This window comes from Oryzias latipes, chromosome 6 (genome assembly GCF_002234675.1).
Source record: "Oryzias latipes chromosome 6, ASM223467v1".
Taxonomy (NCBI): domain Eukaryota; kingdom Metazoa; phylum Chordata; class Actinopteri; order Beloniformes; family Adrianichthyidae; genus Oryzias; species Oryzias latipes.
Window position 1 is genome coordinate 23,678,097 of NC_019864.2, and position 18,341 is coordinate 23,696,437.

The window sequence follows — 18,341 nt, forward strand, 5'->3', positions numbered from 1 at the left end:
TCTATCTTGCTCTTTCTGTTAGAGCCACTGAAAATTGCTCCTTTCTTTTAGGTTTATGCTCTTGCAGATGGGCAATAATGTGATGCAGTCACTTCATTCTGACTCACAAAATGACACAACACAGCGGTCTGCTTTGTTGTAGCAATCTGCCATCAACTTGGCACCAGAATCAGTGTCACCCTTCATCCAGAGCATGCGGAAACCTCAATTTGCTGCAGTTGCTGCGCTCCATCTGAGCCACGACAGGGAAGGTCAGGCATCAGGTCTGTGTTGCACGCACTCGTCCAGATTGTAAAATATGTCAACATAATTTAGTGTATGAACTTTTAGCACTGTATTTTCTGTGAACATCTTAACAGATGCTTGTGGCAGCAATTTCATTGTACTTGAACGTGTCACAAGCTCCCTGCTGACTGCTGCAGTCTTCCTGCAATCTGAGAAAACAGTGATAAATACCTTTTTTTCAGCATTTTCCTGTAAATTAGAGGCTTATTAATGATCACATTGCCAACACGTAAGTTGGACCATCAAAGAGAGGTTTAACATTTATTTTCTCTCTGCGAAAACACTTCCTTCCATCCTTGGAAGCACCAGGATGAGAACCGCTCATTTTCTCATCTCTCTGTTTTCAAGGGTTTTTTCATTTGCTTGCAGAATCATTAGAAATGACTCAAATCACTTAATATATCATTTTGCTGTTGCAAAAAATATTGAAAATCAGAGACTCATCAAGCATTGCAACAACATTGCAGAGTTTGTAGGGAGCTGAGCAACATTTATTCAACTGATTGCATGAGCTTAGCTGGAGATAGATATGTCACAGCTGATAACAGCTGCAGTAGATGAAATTGAGCTCTCCCTGCCCGCCGTCTCTGTGGCCACAAATAAAGAATTGTTTTAGTTTTTTCTGAAAAAAGGACCTGCGCTCACAAGCAGTAATCCACTTTTAACAGAAGTACTTGACATAGGTCAGGGTAAATTACCATAAATTTGCTCCAGTTTTAGTTTAACCACAGGTCTCACCAAGAGGAATCCATTTGAGTGTTTCTTGAGCAGACACAATAACTCCTGGCAGATTAAATTGATTAGGCGTTTAATCAAGAATCTCTTCCTCTTACCAAAGATTTCATTGAAGGGGGCTATATCTGATCAAGACCTTTTTTTGTCCCAAATTTGACACAAACCAGGAAATACTAAATGTTCCAGTTCCTCAAATGACCACTGAAGGATGGCGTCAAAAGAAGCCATTTCTTACTGACTCCTAGGCTAAAAGGTCAGATTTCACACAAAAACAAATTTATGTAGAGCCTGGTGTTACTATTTGTGACAATTGTGTCACAAAAAATGAAAAAGAAGACATTTATTTTTTAGTGCCTACAATCATGCATGTGGTGTTCTGCTAGGCAGGTTGGTCGATACATGGTTGGATTGAACAGAGCTTCAAACTTTATCTTATTCAGTCTAATTGCTGATTTCAGAACTTTAGGCTTCATTTTCTGCAATTCCAGCAATCAACTATTGTATTTTATGATTGATTTTATGTTTTGTACAATTACTTGTTATAATATTGGTCTATATAAATAAAATAGAATTGAATAGAACGGAATTGAACTGAATTCAATTTAATACAATTTTATTTACATAGCCTAACATTACAACAATAGTCGTCTAAATGGGCCTGATATCGGTAATTGTATGAGAATTATTGTAAAAAAAACTGAATTGATAGCAGAATCACCAGGTCATAATGGGTTACGCTTAGTTTCCGAATGAAAACATACATGATATTTGTGTTCAAATTTTTATAATTTGTACAGGAACCACTGCAGCTATTTCTTTTTGGAAAACATTGTTGCACAGTTTTGACTTTACTTCAGACACATACACTCCATGGCCATTTTTGGGTTCATCTTAATAGGACAGGGTTGGACCACCTTTTGCCTTCAGAACTACCTTAATCCTTGGTGGCTTAGATTCAACAACGGACTGGAAACATTCCTCAAAGAGTTTGGTCCATATTGACATGATAGCATCACACAGTTGCTGCAGATTTGGCTGCACATCCATGATGCCAATCTCCTGTTCCACCATGTCCCAAAGAGGCTCTATTGGGTTGAGATCTGGTGACTGTGGAAGCCATTTGCTGGAAGTAACCATCAGAAGATAGGTACACTGTGGTCATAAAGGGATATACATGGTCAGCAGCAATACAAAGGTAGGTTGTGGCATTGCAACCATGCTCAACTAGTACTAAGGTGCCCAAAGTGTACTATGAAAATATCCCCACAACATTACACCACCACCACCAGCCACTGATAGAAGGAAGTATGGATCCATGCTTTCATGTTGTTGGCGCCAAATTCTGACCCTACCATGGGAATGTCGCAGGAGAAATGGAGACTCATCAGACCAGACAACATTTTTCCAAACTTCAATTGTCCAATTTTGTTGGGTCTGTGTGAATTGTAGCCTCAGGTTCCTGTTCTTGTGGAACCTGGTGAAGTTTTCTGCTGATGTAGCCCTTCTGCCTCAAAGTTGAAAGTGTTGTGCATTCAGAGAAACTCTTCTGCAGACCTCGTTGTAGCAGTGGTTGTTTGAGTTCCTGTTGCTTTTCTATCAGCATGAACCAGTCTGGCCATTCTCCTCTGACCTCTGGCATCCACAAGGCGTTTCCGCCCACAGAACTGCCCCTTACTGGATATGTTCTCTTTTTCGGAGTATTCCCTGTAAACCCTAGATATGGTTGTGGGTGAAAATCCCAGTAGATCAGCAGTTTCTGAAATACTCATTCCAGCATGTCTGGCACCAACAACCATGCTACGTTCCAAGTCATAAAAATCACCTTTCTTCTCCATTCTGATGCTCGGTTTGAACTGCAGCAGATCATGTTGACCATGTCTACATGCCTAAATCCATTGAGTTGCTGCCATGCCATTGGCTGATTAAAAATTTGTGTTAACGAGCAGTTGGACAGGTGCACCCAATAATGTAGCCAGTGAATGTAAATAATACTATTAACCTTTAGCCCAAAAGTCAAGTTCTTGTGTTACCAAACAAAACCTGATGTAAAAAATTTAGAGTATTTGATTTACTGTGAGCACATGAATTTTTAATTGTTTGACCCTTGGATTTGCCAATAAATACAAGTATTTAAATCATTTCCACTTTTACTGAACATGTAATGTATCTGACAGTGTTGTTCTGCTAAGTGTCAGGGACTCTTAAACTAGTCATTGATGAATTAGGAGGCAGTCAATAAAAAAACACCAAATGTTCAAGTAAGATACATTCAGATCACATAATAGTCCGAACAATCATTGCTTGAATTTACAACCTTGAAAAGCTGCCACATAGAAAATAACGACAAACTGCTTAATCTGGACAATAATTCAATCAAATCTGAAATGTATGGTGTAATATGAGCTCTGCTGTGTCTGCATTGAGTTTAAATACTTTTTGATAAATACATTTGCTTTTTTATGGCGTTTATGATTATGCTCCTGTAATTAGTTTTAAATAATCACATGAATAATGAGTTTGGGAAAACTAGTTTCCTTCATGATTGTGAGTTATTTCCCAAGACGAGTGACAGCCTCAGGGTGTTGGAGATTTAACGATGAGTCACTTCTGTATCACACGAACCAGATGCTGTGGGTGGAACCATTCTGATTATCAACTGCAGTGACAGCACAGCATCACATTTTCTTTTTGACTTTATTCACTTGATGCGAAGCAGAAGAAGCCTCCCTTTTTCAGACTCGCATCAGAAAGACTGGCATGTTAAGTAGAAACACAGACATCTAAACACATAAGGAGGGCTTTTGTTGTACGAACACCGGAAAATATCTCGTTTGTTAGTGTTTGTGTGAGCAGACGTGTGACGCCCTTTGACATGTGCAAGTGTCGTCACAGTTACATGATGAGGCAGCGGCCTGAGTCACTGGACGTGTTCATGTGCACTTCATTAGTTCACGATAATTATGTCCTGCAATAACATGCATGTTGACAGTCCATGTGTGATGAATCTGTGCGTGAAATTAAGTGATGTGGTAATCAAGTAATGCTTATTTGCCTTGTGGTGGGCATAAAAAAAAGGAGAGAAAGACCTTCTGCTTTCTTTGTCAGCAGATTTAACAGGAGGAAGATAAAACAGAACAAAAAGTAAATTTGTTTTTAGTGGATTAATTCTTTGTTGTAACAACGCTTTGTCAATGCACCTTCCAGTGTGTGGAAGCCTGTTTGCGGTTTTAAGATATTCAATATTTAAATATTTAATATTTTAATATTTAAGATATTAATTTTTATAAGGAACATGCATTTAAGGGATGAGCAGTACAGATGAGTATATTGGTGACATCTACTGAAAAAAGATTTAAGCATGGGGTCTGCTATGTAGTCAAATTTATTTTGCCCCAAAGGTTAGTGACTCATCCAATTGTACGAGTCCTGTGCAACTGAAAGGAAACGTACAATTGGACAACTTGGTCAAGAGATTTTTAAAATCTGAACAACATGCGAAACATCTTTAACTTAAAAAGTAAAAGACCAGATGAACTTGGAACCACACTGGATGTTAATTATCTTGTTGCTTACAGGATAATATGACCAGCTCTTAACCCAGATGATCAAGATCAGACTGCATGAAAGCATTATCCAGTCAGAAGTCCTGCTTTTAATTCTTTTTACCACCAGGCCAGTTTGCCTTAATGTCTACAACATGTGCACCTGAATTAGAATGTGGAAGTACAACAAGCCTCGTTTCCACTGAGTGGTACAGTCCGGTTTAAAATGGTCCAGACAATTGAGCTGAGTGTTTCCAGTCAAAGCTGGACCGTTACGGCGCATGCGGGGTGAAGCTAACAACAACAACAATGCAGCTCAGTTTTCCCGCTTGGCTTTTAGTATTTAGTTTATGCAAGGCATTTAATGTTGTTTGAGGGAAGATTGCAGGCAGCAAAGAGGAATACAGCCGCTTTCTTGGCACTTTCTTTTGTTGTAATGCCTGTCCACCAATCAATGGGTTTCAACATTAGCTCCGCCTTCATTGGTCCATTCAAATTTTCTATGGACGTACAACCAATGGGGGCCCAAACATGGTACAGCTTAGTCCGGCTTAATGAGTCCATTTTAAAATGGAAACTCTCAAAATGCCGGACTGGACCGAACCGTAATGCATCGCTTAGTGGAAACAGAGCTTTATTGTTAGTCATGGGTCCAAATTCTGTCAACAACAGTTGCAGGGTAGAGTCAAGGTGGGGAAGATGCAGAGAACCCAATGCTGACTGCCTCACCAAAAAAGTAATGGTAAGAATAAGGTATTTTGGGGCACCACATCTAAAAAAAAACCTAGGCTTGTCATTGTTGCGAAATTCTCTATACAGACAGATATTGACATGAAATCCTGAGAGGAAAATTCCACATCTCCATTTGGGGACCAAACTCTAACCTAAAAAAGGCAGTCCTCGTCCCCACAGGTGGGGTTTATCAAAAACTAGCTTCATTTTTGAGAGTGTGGATGACAGAATGGTCTGCAGTTTTGACCTAAACCCCAGTGAGCATTTTGGGGATCAGCTCGATTGTGCAGTTTGTGCCGCAGTGACCAAAACAACCACACTGGCTGACTTGTGACAAACACTGCTTGAAGAATGAGATGATCTCACAGCAGAGTGTGACCAGGCTGGAAACAGCATGAGGAGGAGGAGCTGTGTGTTCCTCAACACACAGCTGTTATCTGTTTTTAGATAAATTGATTTTCAAATTGCCTTAATGTTTTGTTTCATCAAACATCATCAAATCCATTAAACACCATAAAATAATCAATAAAGTAAAAAAAGCTGTTAGTTTGTTAGCAGAAAATGGATTTACATCTTCCTCTCCCTAAGTTTTTATAATCACAAACTATTTTTTCTCCTCATCCTCACCAATGGTGCTCCTCTTGTGCAGCTCCTCCTTGCCACTTTTGCTGCTGTTGGTCATAGTCCTCCTGACTGAGGAGGTTTTGCTGTTATTCATCTTCCCAGAGCCGTTACTCGAAACCGAGCCATCTTCACTCGACAACCGTCTGCAGTGACCATGGCAACAGAGAGACAGGGAAGACAGGAAAAGGAGGAGGTGAGGCTTGTGTCGACAGAGCATCAGTTCACACTCATTAGTAGCAAAATGCAACAAACTTTAATAATACGTTCAAAAAATGAATCAACATTACAGGGTTGTGGAAGAGAAACTATTTAAATTTGCTTTAAAAAACAAAAAATAACAGAGTATTTAAACTCAAATGCAAGTTAAGTAGCGCAGTCAAGAAAAACGGCTGCAATGTCCAGTTCTCATTCAAATTGGCGCTTGAAAGATTCATTTGGCTTTGCTTTAAAACTATAGTTTTTACTTTTTGAGTTTTTGGCATAATTTATAAAGTATAATATTTTCTGGAAAAAAAGAGAGATGTGTCAAGATGTTTATTTTCAAAGAGAAAAACTGTCTATTCAAGTAGATCCATTTGGTTTGAGGTGTTTTTCAATTCAATTCATTCAAATATTTATTTTTTAAATGCACACATTTCTGAAAACATTTATTTTTATTCTTGCAATTATTGAATGAAGAAAAATTATTTCTATTGTAGAAACTCATCAACATAAGTGAAAGTGCAAGAAAAAGTGCTGCAAGATAAAATGAGTATAAATCATTCTTTACTTGTGCTTCTTTTTTTTGCCTACAAATGCTTAAAAACTTGTTTGGATTTATCAAAACAGAAACAGCAGAAAAACAAAAAAAGTAGCAGAAATTAAATTACAATGTTAGTGCACAAGTTAATCCTGATCCTGAGTCACGTCCTTATAGCAGAAGTTCCATCACATGGAAAATAAAATAATAAAAAAAATCAGCAACTTTACAAAAACAGGGTATCAGTGGGGTTTTTTTCTCAAATGATCATAGTTAATATCACAATTGTTTTTTAAAAGTTAATAATTCCAAATAATTCCAATGGAACAGTGTTTCAGTTTAACTTCTTAAATTATTTTTTCAAAGGAAAATTCCATCTTTGGTATAACTACGGTACTCACCCCCCCGAATGTTTAGAATTTCTGCTCTTTTCTTTTTATTTGTTGCTTTTCTTTGCTTCCTGCATATGGTTTTCTTTAAACGTTGAACGTTAGTGTTCAAACCAAACTTTTAACACCTTTAATAAATGTTTGAAAAGACAGAAAGCAAGTGACACATCTTGCTCTGCTTGCTCAGTAGACGATACGCAGTTTTTCAAAGAAAATCAAACATTCATTGGTATTTGAACTCTGGTTACAATTAGCATTAATTGTTTTTTGACATGTGTGGAAGAACTTTTTTCTTTTTCCACAAATTAACATCCATACATTTTTATTTTTTCATGAAAATTTTGTTTTTTAAAGGGAAAAACTTACAATTACAAATGTACTTTGACATCAGAACATAGCTTTTTGCCTTCAAGTGTCAGGAAGCGGTAGTAAAGGACCCAAACTAGCAGAAATTAGAGAAATGCCACGGATGGAAAAGCAGATGACCCGACCGGATTGATGTGAAAACCAGACACTTAAATAGATGCAGGATGATCAACCTAACTGAAGGCAGCTGTGGATAATTGACAACCCGACCTTAGTATGACTGTGACAGATGGAACACGCAAAACATGTAAACAGAACATGACAAGAACCAAGAAAACATGACTGAAAACAAAGCACATAATTGAGCACAATCCTCGCATCCATGCACATTTCTCCATGATTCCTAAGGAAATAAAAGTACATGCAAGCCCACTAAAAGGCAGTGATAAAATTAGACTGAAACCACCTGTTTTCATTATTACCTGCCACACCTGCATGTGTTCATATTCAATCTTACAGTTACATTTACAATTTTTCAACCACTTTCACCTAATCTTAAACCTAGAAGACAATTTACAATCATTGAAGCAAATTGCGATTAGGAGTGAAAACATACAGATAAATATGTTATAAAAAAGAAAAAAACTAAACAAATATCAGTTTTGTTGTGTATGCAGAGATGTGCTGAACAAATAAAGTCTAAAATAGAAACCAAAAGGTAAGCCGATGACAGGTGAGGCTTGTGTTGGCACCTTAGGTTTAACTCCCGAGCTCAGACTTCATTGTTATGCCTCCTGCTCTTCTAATACCATGATAATCTTTACACAAAGCAGGTTTAACCCCCCCGTTTTTTTGTTGTTTTTTTTTATCCCTGCAGCTGTACGTGTGACAGGCAGTCTGGCTGGTTTGTTCTCTGGTGCAACCTCTCCTCCTTTCCATCACCTGCATTTGAATGCGCCACAACCAGACCGAGAGGAACACGGAATGAATACAAAGTGAACAACTCTGTCTTTTGGTGCAGAGTTTTTTTTTTCCCCTCTCTGAATAGCCTTTGTGGTTTGGTTCTCTGCATGATTTTACTTTGATAAAATACATTTATTCAACACCTTTTGAAACATTAATGTAGTTTGCCACAAGATCGTACAAAAACTACATTCAAAAGAAAAAAAATCTGCATCAGTCCTCATGTCTTCATACTACGAAGGCAATTCAAGTGTTTCTGTCCAGTAAAAGATTGTCTTGTCAGGATGTTAATTAGTAAAATGTGTTTTAACCAAGTTTACCTTGTGATTGTTTATGCAGGAACGCCCACAAATAAGATTTTATGGATGAAAATCACCAATCAAAGGACAGGACACATCTACTTTTGTCCCCACCTTTTAAATGTCTGAACAGTCTCTGTTGCCTGCTTTTTTTTTGTGTGCAACTCACTTGATTATGATTATCCACCAACAAATATGCCATCAAATCTTTAGCTCTAGAATGTTCTTTGTGATCTTTTCCAAACAAAATGACATACAAGTTCATTTTGCTGATGGATGGATACCAATAAGTATTTTCCTGTCAAGGGAGGATCTAGACTTGTGTGATGTGTGCATAATTCCAATCTGCTAAAAATCCAAAACTATTGTCATGTTGTGTTTAGTGTGTGCCACGTCACACTTGTATTGACTATGGGAGACAAAACTTGTCCCCAACGGTTGCATCAGGATAAATTGGTAAACACCTTTGTCCACCTTCGTCTTCCGCACACACAGGCACCCTCTTGTGCATTTCTCCTGTATGTTTCACATGGCTAACAAGCAGATCTGCACGCACCGGGACACGCACGCCTCGAGGCATGTAAACCACTGCAGCCGCACAATGTGACGGGAGCATCCGTCTGCAGGTGGTGTGGGGTGCACTGACCAGCCGGATCAGACGGAACAGAATCAGAGGTGGGGCTAACATGCTGTCTGTGTGAACACACATTTATACACAAAGCACAGCACAGCACAGGGCAGCAGCCAGCAACTGGCCAGACTGCCATAAAAGTCATGCAGAATTCAGCAAAGAGCCAGAGGGGTAGAGGCTGAAATACAGCGTGTGCTCCATGTAAATCTGTCCGTGAAGGCCACAGAGAGGAGCAGCAGAATCAATAATCATGCTGCTGGAAAGTGAGCTCCTTCATCTGTGTTCCTCACACTGGACGGAGCACTGAGCACAATAAATGCTCCACCGATCAAGAAGTCTTTATTGCTGTCCTGCGGCCACTGTTCAGCTCAAGCCCTCCATCCCCAGCAGGTAAAAGGATCGCTGAGCTTGTTTCCTCACTAAAGGAACAGAAATGAAACAGTTGGATGGTTTTATGTAATTAAGAATTCACAAAGTAGCTGTAGATGAAGAACAAAGAAAGTACTTCTTAAACCACATTTTCTGCTAAATGAATGTCTGAACTTTTAAATTGAACTGAAATTGTTGATTAGTTTTGCTTTGGCACTTAGTCAATTTCTTTAAAAGTTTGTACATTTCTGCTTCTGATATCTCAATGGAGACCTTCTCCAATCCTCTGTCAATAATTGGCTCCAGAAGCCGGGATGTGCTGCTACTTTTTTGTTTTTTCAAAAGCCTACAAGCAGAAACTTAGCAAATCACAAATCAAGCTAAACCATAAAAGGATAAACCCCTACAAACTGGAGCTGCTCATGGGAAAGAGTCTGGCGCTACAATAGGTATCAAAATACACATGTCACCATACAATATAAATATCAATATATCCCACTGTGAAGCTACATTCTCACAGCCTTCGGGACTGTGGGTCCAATAAAAAGTCTATGTAAACACACATTTTGGGCTTCTGCGTTCAAAACTCATTAATTTACGCTTTACGCATTTATTTACTCATAGCCCTAGCATTTTCAAGACCATTTTTGGTTCTTGTCTGCTTTCCACAACTTAATATTTTTCAGTATTATAATAAAAAAAATACTTAAATGTCCTTCAACTGATAAGTTTCTATAAGTATGATTCAGAAAATAAAGTGCTTATTTTTTTGGCAGAATATCCAATCTGAAATGCTATGTTTCTTATATTAAATATTAAAAAGACCTGTACTGAACTGAAATTTGATTAAACTCAAACATGATAAATGAAAAAAGAAAAAAAGACAACATAAGCAAAGTAGAGAACCACGGCATGAATGACTGCAGACCCTGGACTTGAGCAAAACAGGGAGAAATGAACAAAAGCACAAATGTCTGCGAATGATTGAAAAGAAAGCGTGGGCTGAGTGGGAATGGGAAAAAAGAGCACACCACATGAACACAAAACAAAGCACCCAAACCAAGGACATTTGGCTATAAATGGCACCAATTACCAAGGCTATTGTTGTTCCTGCAGCTCAATGACATCAGGTTTTTCTCTCTTTTTGTGTTTAGCACTGCAGTGGGAGGTAAAAAGCTATAAGGATGGGTCTAGAAAATACATTTATGCAACTCTAAATACTGCATTGTAAAGTCAATGCTTACATTTTTTGTAAGTGAACATGCTTTACACATCTAACATTTAAGTAAAGTACACTTTACAAATGACAATAGGACATTTCTAAATTTGAGAAAACCTTAATTTAGATCTATTATCCATTATTTTTATATTTTATTATTGGTATTAATTTTGCTCACACAAAAAAAAAAAAAAAAAAAAATTTTTTTTTTTTTTTTTTTTTTTAAATTTTGCTCACACAAGGCTGCACGGTGGCGCAGTGGTTAGCGCTCTTGCCTCACAGCAAGAAGGCCCCCGGTTCAAGTCCCGGCTGGGGGACATGGAAAAACACAACATCAATGGGGGACCTTTCTGTGTGGAGTTTGCATGTTCTCCCCGTGCATGCGTGGGTTTTCTCCGGCTTCCTCCCACCGTCCAAAATCATGCTAAATAGGTTGATTGGCAACTCTAAATTGTCCATAGGTGTGAGTGTGACAGTGAATGGATGTGTGATTGAGGATATTCTACCCTGCGACAGACTGGCGACCAGTCCAGGGCATCCCTTGCCTACGCCCAAGTGGCCGGGATAGGCTCCGGCAACCCCGTGACCCCGAAAGGGAATAAACGGTTAAGAAGATGAATGAATGAATGGATGAATGAATTTTGCTCACACAGTTTTGATTTTGTTATCCTTTGATTTTATCATCAGATTTAGCATCAGCAACAAAAAAATAAAACCCAGATCAGCCCACCATTAACTTTTGATTCAGAGAATCAACCTGAAAAAATCTCATAGACCTACTTGGCCTCATGAAACCTCCTGAATGCACACAGCAGCACCTGTTGTTAGAGGGCGCCTCTGGACTTTGACAGGTTAATTAAAATGTACAACCCATTCCAGCCTGTCCATTGAGCGTAGCGTGCACAGTTAAATTAAGCAAAGTACAAGAATCAATGTAGTTCTTCATCGTTTCTTTGGGATGGGATCTTCTGTGGCTCACATTGAACAAAAACAAAATGGGTGTAATTAGTGCTCACTCAGGTGATGAAAAGAGCTACTCCCCTTAAACAATGTGCATGTTCATGTTCAGGTACGCAAAAATGTTTTATCCTTTACACCGCTGTCATTGTTACACAGAACGGCTCCCTCTGGTTTGCCTACAGGCGGTGTTATAAATTTACATGTGTTTATCACCCTCGGGAAGCAAAGCACAACTAATTCCACCCTCATTCATTTTTCGTTCAGCAGCGAGTGATGCTGAAGCTTATTCTTTGGTGCCTTTTTGCATTTTCATTCAAGTGAGAGGAAGCATGAACTGTCTGATTTAAAACTGCAGATTCCCTCATTACAGGCGGGTACAAAATGTGGGTGAGAAAATGACACAGACATGGTGATAAACGGGAATAAATCTATTTATTTTCCGTTTAAAGTGTTGAATGTTCTTTTTTGAGTTGGTTTTGGTTTTGGAAGGATCATTCCAGAAATAAACAAGTTTGTTGATGTTTTTTGTTGTGCAGATAAAGTGTATGATTCCCATGAGTCATGTTTTAAAAAATCCATTAGGTCTGTGACTTTAGCCCAGTGGTCCCCCAACCCCGGGTCATGGCCATGGACCGGGCTGTAAAAAGAAAAAAAAAACTCTATCAACATTTTTTTTCCATTTTATTTTTCTGAAGGAAGCTTTATTTTTGGAAAACTACTAGATTCTCCCACCACATTTGACTCATTCTTGACACATCGGTCAAAAATACATCTGCAAATTTCTTAAAGGCGGCTTTGCCGAACGCTTCACTGAATTCCTCAAGGTAGCAAAGTTAACCCCTTGATGTCTGAGTTTATTTCCAGCTATGGAAAGAAATCACTTATGTTTTTGCTTTAAGTACCGGTATATCCAAATTAAGGTAATTTTTGGAGCTGAAGTGGTTTGAACTGGTTCTTTGACTTAAAAGAAGAAAAAAAAACTACATTTAACAGACAAAACCAGGATTTCTACTAGATATATGGATTTATCGCAACACTTGTTCCCATACACCATAATAATTATGCATAATATTCAGCAACCGATAATGTTTCGAGGATGCTGCTTTTTTAAAATACGGACACAAGCTTCAGCCTAAAACAGGTTGGTCCATGCAAATATTGTCCGACATTAAACCGGTCCATGGCCTGAAAATAGTTGAGAAAAACAGATTTAGCCGAAGGTTTTATACCCCAGTAATCATTTTACATTAGTTTAATTACAGAAAAAAATCATTTTATTTGTGATTTTGCATTTGAAAAAAGCTTCGTACTAAACAGAGTTGGGATGCTAGTTTGTCATTTTTCTTTAGACTAACTTTAAACTTCTTTTTGATGTGATGTCACTGTCCTGAACATGTCAACTCTTAATACAGGTAGTTATTTTTGAAACAGTTTAAAGTATTGTGAAGGAAATTGTTTTATTATTATCATTGTTTAAATGTATTTGTTTAAACGTGTCTTTAAATGTTAACTCAGATTGACCTCTTCTGAAAACAGTTGTGTGTTTGTTCATCTGCTTCTCATCTCCCACCCAGGATGAGGGGTTTACGACACACTGTCCTGAGCTGATAAGGGATACTGTTTGAAGTTAGAATCCAACCAAATGGGTCATTATATGACACCCCCTAATGAACTTTTCCTCTTTGTCTTGAAAATGTTACCTCCTTCTTGTGTTCTTAATAAAAGGTGCACAGGGAGAGGCAGACCTTTGAGAAGAGAAGCGTGGTAGACGTTTTCTGTCACTCTTGCTCCTCTCCCTCGTGCATGAGAAACTTGATTCTTGTTGTGGTTTGTTGTTTATAATTGTGTTTTTCTTTAATGTCTAGATGCATTTATCTGACAAGTATATTCGGACAATTTAACACTTTTTGCTTAGAAGAAAAACATTTTCTTCGAGTTAATTCTGTTTATTTTTGAAGTTAGAACACAGATATAAAGCTAATTTTATTATTTTTCAGGACATTTCTGGAGATCCATTAGTTAACTCATTCAAGTCAGAACAAAGTGAAGGATCGTACAAGATCCTTTATTTCTGGAAGAACATATACTGGTTAATTGACGCGTTAAATGTGAAGATAGAGAGCTAATAGAAAAGTTTGTGATTGAAAATGATGTTTGAGATTGGCGCCTTATTTAGGAATTTCACCTGTGCCCTGACCTCATGAAACACAAACTGGAAATGCTTTTTTCTACACCAAACCTGGAATTCTGCCTCATCCTCTTTGACCATTACGTGAAAGCCTGGTTTCATGCTACTGTTTTCACAAAGTAAACATCTCTGTTTTCCTTTCGTGATTCCACAAACAGCTTCTGATTGACTCCGGAGTCATTTTCTGATCACATCAATCTGTTCGGCGTCGGCGGTGCTTACTCGTGGCTTCTCTCTAGCTTAACACGGTGATGTACAAACACACACTGACGCCTGGAGTTTACTACCCAGAAGCTTGTGGTTTATAAATGACTCGCTTCCTGACTCCAGCAGCTGCTTCAGAAATTTACGGTTGTTGTTCACAAGACTTCCAGCAGGAACATTTAATGTCTGATCGGCTTATGATCTGTACACTGAGTCTCAGCACCAACAATTTAAATGTACAACCAGTGATCAATTGTTATGAATGGGGCTTAATGAAGTTAGCAGTGATGTCTGCTGGAATAGCTGGAAGCCTGCACAAGTTAATTCAGCATATTTTAACTGTTAATTGCTTTTTTTTTTGTTAAAGTACAAGAAAAAAAAAGCTGATTAGAGTTTGGGTTAATCAAAGATTTTGCCATTCACTGCTGTATGCAATAAATAATTTGAAGAAAATCTCTTTTTTATGGTTTTAAATTAAATTCTTTTTACATCTTGACAATATGTTTCATTCTTGGTGAAGTCCTGGCTTTGATTAGGCTATTCATAAACATTTCTTTAGCCATTAATGTAGTGTTGCCTGAAACAGTTCCAACATGTTCTGTCGTTTTTTTTCTAAAACTTGATGAAGGAGTCCGTGTCTGAAGAAGTCCAAGTTCCCTACTCTATCACTGACTCGAGTAGGAAAAGTGTTTTTGATCTTGAGTGTTGCCAGCAGTAAAGGTCAGACAACTTTACCTTAGTCTTCTTCGTTTTATGAAGGTTATTTCAAAACTTTTGTGCTTCAATTGTACACAGTTTTCTATTCCTCATTTGTACCCTTCTCGCGTGTTCTCCTGATAAGCTAGGAACCGGATATTGATAAATCATGTAATAAAATGGTTACAGTATAACGGGGTGGGATTATATAAGTTTGCTTCCTTCCACTCCCTTTCAAGCAATATTTATTAATATGCCTAATTATCCTAAGTTTATTAGTTACTGTATGAATGTATAACTGATGATTGTATTGCTTTTGTGTATTTTTATTTGATTGCTTGAAATAAACAATTTCTAATCAAAAAATCAAATCGAATCAAATAAATGTGTAGGTTTTTTCCAGGTGTTCCAGTTTCCTCCCACAGTCCAAAACTATCAGACATGTGTCCAAAAATTGCTCGAGCAACAGAGGTATCGTTAATTTACCTAAAGAAATTGACATGAAACACTTTTTTAAGCCCAAAGAACAGAACAATCTAAAAGAGCCAAAATGCTAGCTTTTTATGTTTGAAGCTGTTAAGTGGCAGTAAGAAAAAAGAAGAGTTTCTCTGTTAAAAGGCATTTTAATGCAAAATCAATAACAAATATCAAAATTGTATTGATTTTGGTAAAAGAATCGGACTGCATCGTGTCACTACAAAGTTAGTTAAATCTTTTATGCATCGATTCTTGGACCATGTTTCCAGATGCGCTGAGTGAGTGGGAAAGATACACAACCCTATTCACAGGTTAATTGGGGATTATAAATTGTCCCTATGTGTGAATGTGAGAGTGTGTGATTGTGTGGCCCTGTGATGGACCGACAAACCATCCAGGGTGTACCTCGCCTTTGTCTAGCAGAAGCTGGGATATGCTCCAGCAACCCAATGACCCCAAAACAGATTAAGTAGGTTTAGAAGGTTTAATTTCTTGTTTTTATGAAGAATCTAGGAGACATTTTATTACTTTGTTTTTGTTTTGCTACTTTTATAACAGTGTTAGGTATATATTTTTAAACAAAAAAAGAGGTTTGCTGAACTTTTCTATCCTTGATCCTTGTGATTTCTCACAAAAAAGCGAATACTATTATTTACCAAAAAGACTTAAATTGCATTTTCAGCCCCTTCAAACAATTTAATGGGAAATATCAAAACTTTCTTACCCTCCTTTGTGTATATCAGCCGATGGTGGTCTCTTGCCTCCTGTCCCATCCAGGTGCACCTTCTTATCCAGCGACAGGGTCAGAGGAGCATCTCGCACAGGCAGCCCCAACGCCAGAGTCTCCTTGGTAACAGAAACTGCCTCATCGCCAATTCGACCCATGTGCTTCTTTGCATAGTCGAAGCCCTGGACAGGCTGGTGGAGAGAAAAAGGTCATAAAATTGGTCAGTAATGTTAAACAGTATGAATGTTTAGGGATGAAGCCATTAACAGACTGAAATTAGCTTTGTTAAAAATGCATCAGACTTCCCGTCCCTTCACTGCATATTAATGATGTGCTTCTTTGGCTATTTCACCTGATGGATCAGCCCTTAAAGCACGCCAATAACATCAAAAGCTCATGCAAAAATATTTTATGAGGAAGCAGATGCAGAATATACACATCTCAAATCCAGACTAAAGTATGGTTTTAGATGTGGTGATGTAATTATTTTAAAAAATGGTGATGATGTCATACGTCTACATCAAACAGCAATGCATCTAATGCAAAAGGCCAGCCAGGTCCACAAGTGTTAGTTACAGTCACATATAAGCTGAAAAGTCTACATTTTTTAACATTCATAATGTTCTCTATGTTAAATATGGAAATAAAAAAGGCCAGAATAAGGTGAGGGGATCTAATCTTTGCATATATCAGTCAATTTAACTTCGTGCTGAAGTAGAAGCTCGGAAAACTTCTTCTGCTTTGTTCCTCAAATCCCAAAAGCTCTTCAGAAAAGCACCAAGTTCACCATGTATTGAAAAAAAAGCTGTTTTACCACCACCAAGATGCAAACAAATAAAACCTTTTAATGCTGCCAGAATATTGAAAGGGTTTTTTAGTTTAAAATTGTAATGTTAACGATGCACATATACCAGAACACTTAAATGCAAAGTCTAAAGCTTTAAAACAATCTCTGGTGGATGTGGTTTAAAACAACAGACAATCAATAAAATGGAGTTTAAAACTAATTAAGTCTATTTATAGGGTAAAACGACTAACATGTCCAACAAATCTACTAAGTTAAAAAATAAGTAAACTAGTTTAAAATACTTATCCCTTTCCTATTATTATTTTATTTTTTTAAACTTTAATGTTTTAAATTATTTCATGTAGCTGCAGCCACTTCAAGTGGCAAAAGACTACATATCTAGTCTTAACTGATGTCTGTTTCTTGATTTGCTTTTGCGCTTACACCTACTTGCTGTATGTTATTATTTTATTCCCTTGCTAATTTTTTAACCATAAGCCTCAAAAAATAACATTTTTAAGTAATTGTTGTTGTACAGTTTGCAGTATTAAAACATTTTTTAATCCAGGACTTTTAAAACGACGGCACAAATATTAATAAAGAGCAATTGTTGGGCCTGCAGAGAAAATTATTCTAAAATAACATAAAATCAATCCTTAATTTACCATTTGATTAATAAAAAAATATTTTTGTTTCTTAATGAGGTCTTGTTATGATCAAATGTGTTTTTTTTGTCTGCACACTTTGTTTTCTTTTTTTGTACGTATCCTCTGTGTGTAACTGTTTAGAATTTAGGCTAAATAACAAGTTAAAAAAATGTTATTTAAAGTGGCAGCGAGGAAATTAAAGGAATTGTCAGAATCCCTGACGGCTGACGAGCTCAGTTGCCTTTCCTGCTGCCAAAAAAACTTCCAGATAAATGTTGGGTCTAATTTAGATAAATGTAATTGCGCCAACAATCCTCTTTAGCCCGTTTTTTTTTATCAGCGTCCAAACAGAGAAGCTATCAAAATGAAAAGTTGATAAATAAATAAATAATCAAGCTTAACAGCACCTTTGAAGTAATAGGTTTTGCACCAATTCTACAGAATGCTAAACAGGCACCAGAAGAAGCGTTTCGATAAGGCCTCCCAGGCCTGAGCACTTGCTTTGTAAAAACTAAACGTCTTTCAGTTGGATGAATACAGAACAGCAGCGGGGATAAGGAGAAAAACACCAGCTTTGAGTTACACAACGAAGCAAACCAAACAGATTTCTTTTTCCTCTCCCGTTTTCTATTTAAAGCAGCTCCAAATTAGGATGCCTAATACATCTGATGATGCAATCTCAACTTGGAGGGCATGTGAGGTAAGGCGGCGCTGTTAATAATTCATTGGTGATACACACCTCTGCGCCTCCAAATGCAAGAGGCGAACCAGGGGACAGGACTACAAATGAATACAACTCCTTGTATAGCAAAGACACACACT

General features: G+C 37.6%; 1 protein-coding gene across 4 annotated transcripts in view; it reads right to left on the minus strand.

Annotated features, from left to right (window-relative positions):
* The window catches only part of LOC101162046 (UPF0606 protein KIAA1549L), a 112,495-nt gene that overhangs the window by 18,081 nt on the left and 76,073 nt on the right, over nucleotides 1-18,341 (minus strand). For all 4 annotated transcript variants that reach the window (XM_023955945.1, XM_023955943.1, XM_023955944.1 and 1 more), the window contains 2 exons: nucleotides 16,083-16,276; nucleotides 5,922-6,061 (listed from right to left, as the gene is read on the minus strand). In XM_023955945.1, the coding sequence (XP_023811713.1) occupies nucleotides 5,922-6,061; nucleotides 16,083-16,276 (334 nt within the window). The remainder of the gene's footprint in view (nucleotides 1-5,921; nucleotides 6,062-16,082; nucleotides 16,277-18,341) is intronic.